We start from the raw sequence: 13,750 nt of genomic DNA on the forward strand, positions 1-13,750 counted from the left end.
TGTGTTGCCTAATGCCCAGGAGTGAGCTCTGGCGTTGAGTTGGGCAGCTGAGAGCTTGATGCGCTCCACATATTGATTTCTTTGAGGGCATCTACCATAAACACCTCAAGCTCTCATAGACGCCCAGTAGAATGCTGTGTTGATGTCTAATTTCTAGACACTCCCTGCACCTGGCACACTCAAAGACATCCTCCTTGGCTAGATCATGTTCTGTTCCAGAGAGTTCGGCAAACATTTCACAAGTTGCACATTTTTTTAGGCTGTGATGTGTTGGAGAATTGCCCCCCCCTCAGTTCATCCCCTGAGTCACAGCACTTCCTCCACTTTTGCCTGTTGCTTTGCTGCTCTAGTCTGGGCATATTTTAAATTAATAAGATCAATAAATTTAATTAATTAATTGTCATATTACGCTATCTAATAGAATCCTAAATGCAGTGATGCGTATTGCGCTATTTAATTATACGTTAGAGCTACCTACTTACCACAATTAAAAATTTGAATTTCCTACTACTCTATACAAAAACAATGGCTGCAAGATTCAAACGAAATAACGGTTTTACGTATAAAGTAGTAATCTACAAAAACTCTTTATCTAAATTAAAAATAAAAATAACCAGCGTAAGTATAGCTGTAAGACTATGTAAAAAGTACAATAAAAAATAACAATTAGGTAAATAAAAAGGCAGACACTTTTGCTTTTTCAGAGCCTGTAATTCACAGCAGGCGCCTCCGTAGCCAGGTGGGAAGGAGCAGCAGTGCGTAGCACATGCTTCTTGATTAGACCGGGGTTCGAGCCCGTCACCACCAAATACGGAGTATGCGGAAAGGTCAAGGAATGACCACCGCATATCCCGGAGCAATATGGCCTTAGTTGCTAATGCTCCTAAAAACCAAAAAAAAAAAAAAAAAAAAAAAAAAAAAAAATTCACAGCTGTTATTTTTAAAGAGAGTCAGTGCCCTCTCTTTAAAAATTTAAGGCCCTCTCTTTAAAGTCTTATTGAGTGACTCCCTCTTGTAGAACAGATCATACACACAAGAACTCATGGGTGGAGACTAGGGGAGGGTAGTTTGCCTAAGAATTTCCTCATTGTCCCCACTACAGAACACTTATAGCACCAGCCATTGATCACTCCCCCCCAGCCCTGCACAATTGGCACTGTATCTAAGAAATGGTGGCATTTTCATTGTATTGCTTTGGGCATATACACCTCAATCAGATCAGGTGATCTGATTGAGGTGTATGAGGCCTTGATTGGTTTGAGCAGGCTCAATGCTGATGGGATTCTTCCTCTTGCTTAGATTACAAATCTAAGGGGCCATAAATTCAAATTGAGGAAAGACAGTTGTAGAATAGATGGGCAGAAATTTGCCTTTAGCCAGGTGGTAGTTGATTGCTGGAACAAACTTCCATCCGTTGTTGCGGAAGTTGATACCTTAAATAAATTCAAGAAAGAACTAGACAAAGTTTTGGAGTGAATGGATGGATGAAATGGGAAGTTTTTTTTTTTTTTTTTTTTTTTCTTTTGCTAATGCTGTTTAAGCTTGCTTTCTTGCATCATATGCCTCTACTAATGCTAATTTTAGAAAAATATCATAAACATTGTACTGCAGCACATACACTTCTCCATATAGTGAAACAATTTCTCCATTCACTAACATTTAAGGAACTACTGCTTCTGTACTACTATCTTTATCTTCTTTTATATCTAGCTTATGCATTTTCTACTCGTATGCAGATGTACAATTTTTTAACTACTTTTTCAACAACTCTTTAAAATTAAAGTAATCTAGTTTGTTTTACATTGTACAGTAAAATATTCACTTTTTGTGTGACATCTCAGTTATAAATTGAAGTTGATCATGGGTTTATTAAATAGGATGGGGAAGAAGAAGAGGAGGAATCGGAGGATATGGATGATGATGAAAGTGATGACGATGATGATGATGCCGATGACGATGATGCTGACAATGAAGGTACATATACAAATAGTGTTTGTGGTGTGCATGATTAAAGTTATCAGTTCCATACAATAATTTTTAATGATGCATATTTAAAATACACTATGCAAGTTAATATAGAAATGTATTAACATTTTTAATAAACCAACAATGCAAAAAACAGAAAATTTTGGGTTTTTTTTTTTTTTTGCTTTAACGTTTTTCTATTTTGTTTTTAAAAAATATTGTGTATCAGCATTGTGCCTCCAAATAAAATAAAATAATTGTAAAACCGATATCATGAGTTCAAATAAACCATAACAAATATACAAAGTGTTGCAATAAAGTTCCAGGACTGGTGCTGTTGCAATATTGTTAAATGAGCCTGAAAATAAATGGAAGTGGTAAATTGTATTTTAAAATTCTTCCAGCAGATGGTAGTACAGATATTGTCTAGTAGGCTGACATATTGTAAGTAACAACCAGTTTCATTAGTAGCATTAATGTTCTGTGTCATGATTTTGCAATGGAGCAATGAATGAATATCAAATTTTCCTTTAAACTGGGAAAATCTGCAACAGAAAAATATTTTTATTGTAGAAGTGGATGTATACAATGACCCAAAAGGTGGGCATCCATCAGCCTCTCAAAATGAGGACAGAGTTGCAAAAGTTCATGAAATTGTGGCAAAAGGTCATCATATGACCCTCAGAATGGTTGATGACTTGAATATGAATAAGGAGATGATTCATCAAATTCTGCATGAAGATTTAGGGAAAAGGAAGGTTTGTGCAAAATTCGTGCTGCCCAGCCTCACAGATGAGCAGAAGCAACAAAGTGTCATCCTGCAAAGACTTCATCCATGCTTGTTAAGACAATCCTAATTTCCTTGACTGTATTTTCATTGGAGATGAGCACTGCATGTTCTGGTGCTTTGTATCTGAATTGTACTTGTCAGTACAACCTAGAGACAAAGCATCAGAACATGCAGTAGACTTCAAAATTATCACCAAGGTCCAAAATGTTTCATTTACAGAAGTCCAGCATTAAGACAATTCTGATCCTCCCCCCCCCCTTTTGTTTTTCAACAAAAGAGTGAAAAACAAAAGGGTGTGATTCAGAAGTAATTTTTACCTGAAAGGGAGGGGAGAGAGTCAATACTGCATTCTATGTACAGGTGCTTTGAAGACTATTGAAGTGCATTTCCCAGGTGAGGTAGCAATTTCAAGAGAAAGGCTGCTGGTTCTTGTTGCACGACAGTTCCTCTGCCAATTCCACACTTATTGTGAAGACAAAATCTGATGGTTGAGACATACTCGTATATCAACCATCCAACTTGCTCTCCTGATCTAGAAACAGTGAACTTCTTCCTCTTTTCCAAAGTGAAAACTGCCTCCAAAAGAAAGAGATTTCGGGACGTTGAGGACATAAAGAAAAATGTAACTTCTAAACCGAACATCATCTCTTTGGACGCTTTCATTAATTCTTTTTAGAAACTTTTAGAATGGTATAATAAGTCTATTCAATAAGATGGTAATTACTTTGAATAAAAATAAAACCATTTTTGACCTCCTTCACTTTGTGTTCTTTTTATAGCACCATTCTGGGAATTTTATTGGCATGCCTTGTATCTGTGTAATAAATGCAGTGGGCGCTTTTTTTTTTTTTTTTTTTACCATCTGCTCTAATTGTGCATCCCATGTTATGACAGTGGAAATTCAGTTGGCCCACTAGTGTGCCAAAAGGTTTACCAAACCCAGCTGTGTTTAAATCCTGCTCCATTTTTAGCGTTTACCCATCTTTCTGATTGAGTCATTTGTTAATCAGAGAGAAATAATTTTATTTGAATATGATATTCTTGTGAGCAAATTTTTGTATTAACTTTTTATTCTCTTTCTTTTAACATGAAATATGTCAGGAATCCATCACCAGTTAATGGAAGTTTATGGTGAAGACATTATGAGTAAGCAGATAATAGCAAAATGGTGTGCAAAATTTCATAATAGAAGAGTTAGCACAGAGGATTGCGAAAGGAGTAGAGCTTAATGACAGTAAGACCTGCATACAACATTGCACTCACATAAAATGAAATTCACAACAACAGAAGGATTATGGCAAATGTACTGCAACAACTTTCAGCATTATGGAAAGTGAACTATAACATTTGGTATTATGGGCAAGATGGATTAAGGAACATCTGAGGGACAGGAAGCATGGGGTTGTTATAAACAGTCATTCTTCAGAGTAGTGGACAAGGTTATAAGTGGGGTCCCTCAAGGTTTAGTATTAGGAGCACTATTATTCTGATCTTCTTGAATGATATATAGACAAGAGGATAAAGGGTATGATGTTGAAGTTTGCATATAATATAAAGGTTGGGAGGGTGATTAACAGGGCAGTTTTTTTTGACTGTTTCTTCAGAATGATCTAGACATTTCATGGATAGTCATATAAATGGCAGTTATGTTTTGATGCTGCCAAATACAAGGTTCTACATTTTGGAAATAACCTAAGAATAATTTATACACTGGGTGAGTCATGTGTTGTGTCTTATGTAGGGTGGCTCTTGAACGTTATTTCAACTTGGCTGTGGTAACAAAGTTCTGGAACATCACAGTGTACCACAACTTTTCTGTAGTACATTTTGATGTTACAGAACTCTGTAAAATGGCCAGAAATGAATGTAGTGCTGTGTGTGTGTGTGTGTGTGTGTGTGTGTGTGTGTGTGTGTGTGTGTGTGTGTGTGTGTGTGTGTGTGTGTGTGTGTGTGTGTGTGTGTGTGTGTTGCTTCTAGCCACTTTGCTAACAGGAAGGCTACTTCCCAGTACCCATTCATGCCATGGGGAGGAAGGCCACAACTATACTCACAATATCCTTAGTGGACTAACTAAAACCTAAAAATTAACCTGCACTAGATCAACCAAGTGCCAGAAATACAAGAGAAAAAATGTAGAATAAAGATCAGAAAGGAAGAACTAGAAGCCAGAAGAGAGAAAAGGCTAAAGTTATCAAGAATCCCACACTGTGGGCACAGTGCCTACAATATCTTCATTAGGAATCAGTAACTGTTGATGTTGCAGAGTTCGATATGACAAGAACAGATTATGAGGTAAGAGCCAAAGCAGCAGGAATCAAGGTAGAAGCAGAAGCAGTGATGGGTTGAAGTAGTGAAAGTTACCTTGAAAAGGCTTGCTGGACAAAGGCTTGCAGATGTTAGAAATAACCTAATGGATTACAGAAGAGCAAGTTCAGATCTGGGTTTTGAAACTCCAGTTATAGAAGAAGGGGTTTATCAAGTTCTGCATAACAGAGATAGAAGAAGAAAACATGTTCCCAATCCTCAATATGCCACATAAGCAAAAAAGAAACCAGTAAGGTTGAAAACAAACTTTGAGTTTAGAGACCAATGAACAGTGATTAAGTACATAGTGTATAAGCCTAGGAAGAACCACTTATAAAATTATATTTGAATTACACAGTTAACATGGGGCAAAAATTTTTGAGTAACTGATCCTTTGGAAGTTAATGACCACAAATTTTGCCAGTGCTGTAGACAAAGATCTCAAAGATGAGTCTGCTTGGACTTGGCATCCACATGAGTTAAAAGCAAGAAAGCACCTTAAAAGCAAGAAAGTCTACAGAAATCCCATGACAAAGATAGAAATTGAGACCATGAAAAATCAAATGAAGATCCAGTGGAGGACACCCATTAAGAATTTGAAGAGTAGGTGTCAAAGAGTTGTTCTACATACATGATCAGCATGGAATCAATTATTGAATGGAATATAATTTGCTTTCGAAGGTAGCTTTCTGTGCATGTCAAAACAAAGCAACAGTGTTGTAGGTACATGTAGGCACAAAGACAGCTTTATACAATATATACAACCATGAACGTGGACCCCAGGACTATTTGGATATTCTTAGTAAATTAAAGTGTATTTCTTGACTTAATAGGGAAATAACTTGAGTGTTTCTTAAAGTTAATTTTGTTGTTGAAAACAATGCCTAGGCATTTATGAACAGTTACAGTAGCCAGAGTTGCATACTTTGACTAAGGGTGGGGTGAGAAATATTGAGTTTCCCTTCAACAACATCTTAGAAATTTTAGACCAGGTCTAAAATTGGCCACTAATGCATGACAGCATTAGTGGCCAATTTAGTTAAAGGTTGAGAATTACCCTCACCCTCAATAAGTATAGTCAAATCATTCTCATAAATCAGTTTAACAATTAGAAACATTAGGAAAAGATTGAAGGAACCACTCATCTAGAACAAGGTTCCAGGCAAGCTGACCAAGCACAGAACCCTGAAGGCAGCCCCTAAAAGTAACATAAAAGAAAGAATGTGACCCAGAGCAAACAGTAACTTCTATATTAGGTGGGACAAACTGAAGAGTATAAATGAGGAAAGAGACTTGGTTGTTTTAATGCAATCAGACATGAAGATTAGCATACAGTTTAAGCAGGCAGCCAAGTAGGTCAGTATCTTATCAATGATTTGCCGTTACCTTTGCATCTAGGAAGGAAAATATACCATATTTCCCCATGTATAAGACACACCTTAATTTTGGGGCCCGAAATTTGAAAAAAAAATGTATTACATAAAGTTATTGAACTCAAGTTTTATTCATCTTAAAATTCATACAACTCCTCATTACTGTCAAAACTCCCATCCATTAGCTTGTCCTCATCTGTGTCTGATGACGAATCACTGTCTTCATATATTGCCTCGTCCTCAGTTCCATCTATGGATTGTTTTCTCAGTTGGAGGAGGACCAAACTTACGTTCAGCAGCACGATTTCCATTCACTTTTGCAAACTGGATCACTTTTAACTTGAATTCAGCACTGTACAAAAATCTTTTCTGAGCCATTTCTGGGCAGAATGTGGCAAAACGTAACTTAATATACTGGTAACAAGTGCGAAACAATGAGCGCAAAGACAACAAGCGCAAAAAAGCAGGAAATGCAAGTAAAATCTACAACCACTGTATAAGATGCACCCAGTTTTTAGACCCCAAATTTTTCGAAAAAGGTTGCGTCTTATACATGGGGAAATACGGTAGTTCTTTTATACAGATCAATGGTGAGACCACATTTGGAATATTGTATCCAGATTTGCAGGCCATTTTTAAGAAAAGATTTCAGCTTCTTGAAAGGGTCCAAAGATTGGTGATACATGGTGAGAACCACAGTGGGGTATCTGTATGAGGAGAGATTACAAAGATTTAGGTTACAGAGACTGGAAATGAAGCTTCTCAATGTGGGGACCCGATTGATGTGTATAAGGCACTAAGAGGGAATGCAGATTGAATGACAGTGAATTTTATATTAAAATAGAAAACAAAAACCAGTGGCATGAACTATTTGGGAAGATTAACAGACCAGATCGAAGGAAGTTTTGTCAGCATATTGTTGACCACTGCAGTAGTAAACTACTTTCCTTGATGGTTGAGGTGGATAGTCTGGTGAGGTTTAAGGGGCAACTAGAGTTTTACCTTCTGTCAGTTGGAAGAGTATAAAGGGGATACAGGCCTTCTTTTTTTTAATGCTACAAAAGAATCACAAAAAAAAAAAAAAAAAACTTGCTGGCTTCTTTTGGCCTTTACTTATATTAAGATTAAATCTGTCACATTGAAACAGTGTGATTCAGGAATGAAATGTTTAGCAACGTGTGTGCATGTTGGGGTGCCTTGAATACTAGTGGAAGACCTTAAGAAATAACAAAACAAATGGTTTATGTACTGTCATTTCTGAAATTAAATTCTCTTAGTGGTTAAGAATTTCTCACGTGCATTGTCACACAGAATAGACATGAATTCATTGGCATACTTGGAAACCGTGCACTAACTTGAATTGTCCCAGTTCTTCACAGTCAGAAAAGTTCAAGATTGCAAAGTTCACAACAGAGTGATAGCTAAGTTTTGGGACCACAAAAGCATTTTCCTTATTTTATACAAATAGGCATAACAGTGAATGTAGTGACATTGTGCAGCACTGAAACATTCATGCACATTGTCAACTCATTCATTGTTGTGCATGTTTGCATATCAAGAAAACATCTTGACCCCTAAACTGTAGCCATTACTTTGCTAGTGGACTACATAATCTTAAACCTTTTCTGATTCTGATACTAAAGCAATGTGTTCAAGGCCATATTTCATATTGATAATGATATGAAAACAGCAATGAGATAGTTACTGATTGTAAAGAACCTGGAGTTCTATCAAAGTAAATAAAGTTCCAGGATATGATAAGTGTCTCCATCTTTACTGAAACTCAAAAAGCCATAGGCTGTAAATACCTTGTTATTGTTGATATTATGAATTATAATAATTAGCCTCCTGTATGATTGTAAGTTTATTTTCTGACTGCCCCGTATACAAATAAAACATATGAATGCAAGTTTTTTTTTTTTTTTGTCTGGCTATTACTCTAAGAGTAAGGTAAGCGAGAGTAAGGTGGTCATGATTAAGAGTTGAAGATTGCAAGTTCTCACTCTCTGGGTCATTCTAGACAGTGGGAATAGCTGTTTTAGAGAAGTGATTGTCCAGGAGAACAAATTCTTATGTTACCCATTTATGGACAAATTGCTCACTGAGGGTGATGGTAGATGGCTCTCTATCTTCTAACTTCTTCACTAATGCCGGTGTCCCCCAAGGTTCAGTTCTTTTCCCCACTCTTTTCCTCTTGTATATTGCCTTCTTCCATTGACTGGAAATCCTATCCATAGTTTTGCCGATGATAGCACATCGCATTCCACTTTCCATTTAGAGAAGCCTTGCCCTGTTCAATCAGCTTCAACTTCTCGAATATCCGCTACTAATTCCTTAAATGCCGATTTTCAGGTAATTCTCCAGTGGGGCAAAGACAACTTAGTTGATTTCAACCCTTCTAAAACTCAGTCTTGTCTTATATCTCGCAAAAAGGATTCTTCTGCTCCTATGCTTATCTTTAGTGACACTCCGATTTCTAGGCAAAATGATATATCTCTTTTGGGGATTACCCTGACTTCTAATCTCTCTTGGCACAAGCACATTACAAATATTGCTTCCTCTGCATCTAAAAAACTTGGTTTTCTCTTTCGCTCTTGGCGTTACTTTTCTTCCAAACAGCTGCTCACTCTGTACAAATTGCAAATCTGCCCTACCATGAAATATTGTCCCCACATCTGGGGCGGTGCCCCCAAAACCTCTCTCAGGCTTCTAGATTCCATTCAGAAGAGGGCAGTTAGGTTAATTAATGACTCCTCTCTAAAAGTCTCTCCACTCTCTGTCTCATAGACGTACTGTTTCTGCTGCATGCCTTTTCTACAGATACTTTCACAGGCACTGCTCTTCTGAATTGGCTTCTATAATTCCCACTCTCTCTTTCAAAACAGTCCGAACACATGCCACCAACATCCATTTACTGTCCAACTTCAAACTCACAGAGCCAACTTTTCATCTTCCTCGTTTATTCATTCAGCTGCTGTTTTCTGGAACAACCTTCCTTCATACATATTTCCTTAAAAGTACAGTAAACCCCCGCTATTCTCGGTATCTGTATTCGCGGTTTCACGTATTCGCGATCGCTGATTTAATATAAAATGAAACCTAAAAAAATGTGAATTTTAAAGCACCATGAATATTTTCCGCCATAAAAAAACATGGGCGTGGCTAAAATGATCTTTCCCGATCAAAACAGCGCTCAGTGGGTGGGGGAGGGGGTGACAAAATCGCGAGCGTAGATGTTTCTCGCTAATCTTTGTTCAGTATGTGTTATGCGCTTGTCATGGAAGGTTTCTTCGTTTGCTTTTAATTTATATACTTATAAATTGAATAAATTTATAAATTGATATGCTTACAAAAGTGATAAATCTACTGTTTTGCAGTGTAAAACAGACTTTTTCGAGTGTTAACAGAAGAAAGTGAGGCACCTCCGTAGCCAGGTGGGAAGGAGCAGTAGTGCGTAGCACACGCTTCTTGATTAGACCGGGGTTCGAGCCCGTCACCACCAAATACGGAGGATGCGGAAAGGTCAGGGAATGACCACCGCATATCCCGGAACAATATGGCTTTAGTTGCTAATGCTCCTAAAAACCAAATAACAAACAATAACAAACAGAAGAAAGTGACTTTATTTTGGACAAGTTCTTTCTAACCCGTACAAAAAATATGGCTACGAATAACAAGGGAAATGTGAAAAGATCAAAGAAGGTGATGACATTAGCGAATAAAATTGAGTTATTAGATAAAATTTCTAATGGTGAAAGTGTCTCCTCAGTGGCAAAACATTATAAAATCAATGAGTCAACGGTATGATCAATCAAGAAATCGAAAGAAAAAATCCGCCGTAGTGTCCATGAAAACGTGCTAATTGTTCAAAAATTTGCTCTGTAACTCGCGATGTTAAATTAGAAAAAATGGAAAAGGCTTTAAATCTGTGGATAGAAGACCGAACTCAAAATAAAATTCCGTTAAGTTCACTCATCATTCGTGAAAAGACAAAACTCCTTTATCAACACTTTAGTGAAACTGGTGATAGCACTGGTGGGATAAGTGTTTTAGCTAGCAAAGGCGCTGGTTTGAAATTTCTAATAAATATTACATTTAATATTAAATTGTTTCTTATTTTCTTTTCGATGCCATATGCTTGCATTTCACTATGTACTGTCTATGTACATAGTCATATTATGAAGGCACATCTAATACATACATAAACAAAATTTTAGACTAGTTTTTCTTATATATTTCATACTTTGGAACGGAACCCCTTTATTACTATGGGAGCCATAACTCAGTATTCGCGTTTTCGGTATTTGCAATATTTCTCAGGAACGTAACCCCTGCGAATAGCGGGGTTTACTGTACAGTCTACAGGAGTTCAAATCTAATGTCGACAAATATCTTCTTTCGTCTTCTCAAACTCCAGCCCAAGCACGGTACTAAGTACTATAGGTTCTAACACCTCTATTTTGGGTTTCCTTAAAAAAAAAAATTAAGGTCAGAACCAACATTAAGAAACTGCTATAGAAGTAATTAATATCTTCCTTTAGGTAGTTTATCAGAGTCCATTGTTGATTACTACTTTTAAAGTTTATTAGTGTGCCCAATTACTTAGACAAAATTAGTTACATGAAGATTAATAAGCAGTTTTATTGGAACCTCTAAGGACACCCTTCAATAGAAATTTAAAATAATAGAAAATATCTTTCTGAGTTTAAATATCAATTTAAAACATCTCTCATAATAGCTTTCATAAAGTATTCAACTTTCTTTTTTTAATTGTAAGGTGAGCAAGAAAATGAAGAAAATGAAAATGAAGAGGAGGATAGGGAAGAAGATATGACCTTGTCAGATGATGATGAATCAGATGATGACGATGTTCTCTTTTCCCTCAACACATTTTAATGCTAGAAGGGAAAACTAAAATGCATATATATGGTGCCTGTACAGACTGTGATGGCCATCAGTGCTAAAAACTGATTAAGTACATAAAACCTGACCACAATGTACATACAGTATATAAATATATGTATTATATATATATATATACATACTTGAACACATGAAAGTATATATATATCTGTGTATATGAAAGTGAGCATGTGATTGAGTCTGTAGATTACATAGTGCTACGTTTTTAAACAGGATGTGTATTTTATTGAAAGACATTTTGTTACCCTTATTGCTGCATGCTGTCATGCAGTTCTGTGGGATATTTGTCCCATTAATATGTATGGAATTTTACAGTTCCCTGTCCAATGCTTGTGTATCAAATTTCTTTTGACAGATTAAAGTGTCTATATGCCAAATGCTTCTCCCAGTTTAGATTATGTAAATTCATTAAATCATTAGCTAGACAAGTGTCACACAAACGTTTTTGGCTTTTGTTTTAATAGATCCATAAATTAAAACTCATTTTTTAGTTGTTCTCAATAATAAAACATTGTGATTGATAAACAAAGATATTTCTAATCCATCGTCAAAATCTGCCCTTCTATGTTTCAAAGTGCATAAATTTAAAAAATAGTTAAAAATATGCCCATATGCAGTCTGAATGGTATATTATAATCAGAGATGTATTGCTAAAAAAAAATAGTACTGGAACTCTCGCTGTCCAGAAGACTATATGATAACACCATATCGACTGTACAGTAACTGAATCAGACTTCAGACTCATGGTTCATAGAACCAGTTCCAGCATTCAGCTCATGGTGAATCAAAATGCAGCATTCGCACACATCACAGTATATCTCATTCATTGGATCTCTTTATCTAACACATTATGCTTTAGTAAGAAATGTTCATTTCATCGCGAAATTCATATTTTTGTTTTTAAATAAATTTTTAAAGAAATCTATTAATTTTAAAGATTATTATTAATATATATTTTCCCTTTGATTATGCCATTGTTTCATAATATTAGGTGTATAAATTTAATGATTTTCTGTTATGACATTTAGAAAAAAATACCGGAACATTGTTGCGGTGCATTCCAGCCAGAGTACACCACTGATTATAATCCCTTATCTTGGCTTCCCGGAATGTTTAAAAAAAAATAAATAAATAAAAAGTTTCAACTTGTATCTCAGAATTAGTGGGCGGTGAACTTGTGTTTTTGTTACGCAACTCATTCCTGTCTTACACAGAGCTGTTCCAGGGGTCCACGAGCACATTTTTATTAATTCAGCACCACCAAAGCTAGATTTGCTCTTACTGAATAAATTAATGAAGTTAATGAAGTGCATACCAAACTAAGTATTCATTTATAATAACATCTTTCCAGAACTTTTTCATTAATTGTTGTAAATTAGTGTAAATTCATAATTGACAAAAAATACTTAAATGAAAAAAAAAACATTAAATATTGTAGTTGAATTTGACTTCACTCACAACATTCTCCCATAAGCTTCATAAAACATCTTTGACACCTTACTCCCTTATTGTGTAACAAAATATTTCAGATGAAGTCACATTATATAACCCATTAGGAAAACAATAGAAAACAGCATTACAATACTGAGAACTCCTGAATATGACAAAAGATGAATGCCTTCCTATCCGTATATCAGAAAAAACTGTAGTTGAATTTTTCAGAAAATGAAAATTTATTCCTTCTTGTTATTAAATGCATATCACATATTTGTTAATGTAATTCATTAATAGAAAATTGCATTCAGTGTTGCTTGTTCATTTAAAATAAACTACTTTGCACACTAATTGAAAATATTTTTAAAGTTGAAGTAGTGCCGTACCAAGAAATGTGTTATTAATGTGCTGCACATGCTTAGGATAAATGGTTAGAACACCATTTTAAGAAATGAATGTTTTTAAGATTACTTATTTAGTTTATTTTTTTTTTTTTATTCTGAAAGTTAAATAAATTAGTGTCAGTTCATTCAAGACTTATCAAGTAATATTATTAATACATATCTACAGCTTGATTTACTAGCACATTGTATTTCACTAGGCCTAAATAGTGCTACAAAGTTTTATCAGATTAATTTAAAGAAATTATTTGCGAAAAATGCTGCACGCACACACCAATTTGGGTCTCGTTAATTTAATTTAAAATAAACTCACTTTATCTCAGCCCTCCTTACAATGTGACTACTAGCATAGTGTGCTTGTTCTTTATTTATTATATACAGGGTGTATTGTGACAGGGTGTATTCCATCTTGTTTCCAAGTTACAGCCATTTTGGCTGTAACTTGGAAACAAGATGAAATCAGACCCTTCTAGCAGCTATCTGCTTACATTTATAGGAAATACTTAAAATGACCACTGTGCATCTGAATATAAGCCTGCAAATGCCTCATCATAGACCTC

At 35.6% G+C, this 13,750-nt stretch overlaps 1 protein-coding gene across 2 annotated transcripts in view; it reads left to right on the forward strand.

Annotated features, from left to right (window-relative positions):
• Positions 1–11,418, forward strand: part of mahj (LisH and WD40 domain-containing protein mahjong) — a 305,108-nt gene extending 293,690 nt beyond the window's left edge. For both annotated transcript variants that reach the window (XM_090369657.1, XM_090369658.1), the window contains exons 38-39: positions 1,878–1,974; positions 11,210–11,418. In XM_090369657.1, the coding sequence (XP_090225783.1) occupies positions 1,878–1,974; positions 11,210–11,328 (216 nt within the window). In that variant the 3' untranslated portion in view covers positions 11,329–11,418. The remainder of the gene's footprint in view (positions 1–1,877; positions 1,975–11,209) is intronic.
• Positions 11,419–13,750: the final 2,332 nt, after the last annotated feature.

This window comes from Mastigoproctus giganteus, chromosome 3, assembly GCF_048544385.1.
Source record: "Mastigoproctus giganteus isolate SK-2022 chromosome 3, ASM4854438v1, whole genome shotgun sequence".
Classification (NCBI taxonomy): Eukaryota; Metazoa; Arthropoda; class Arachnida; order Uropygi; family Thelyphonidae; genus Mastigoproctus; species Mastigoproctus giganteus.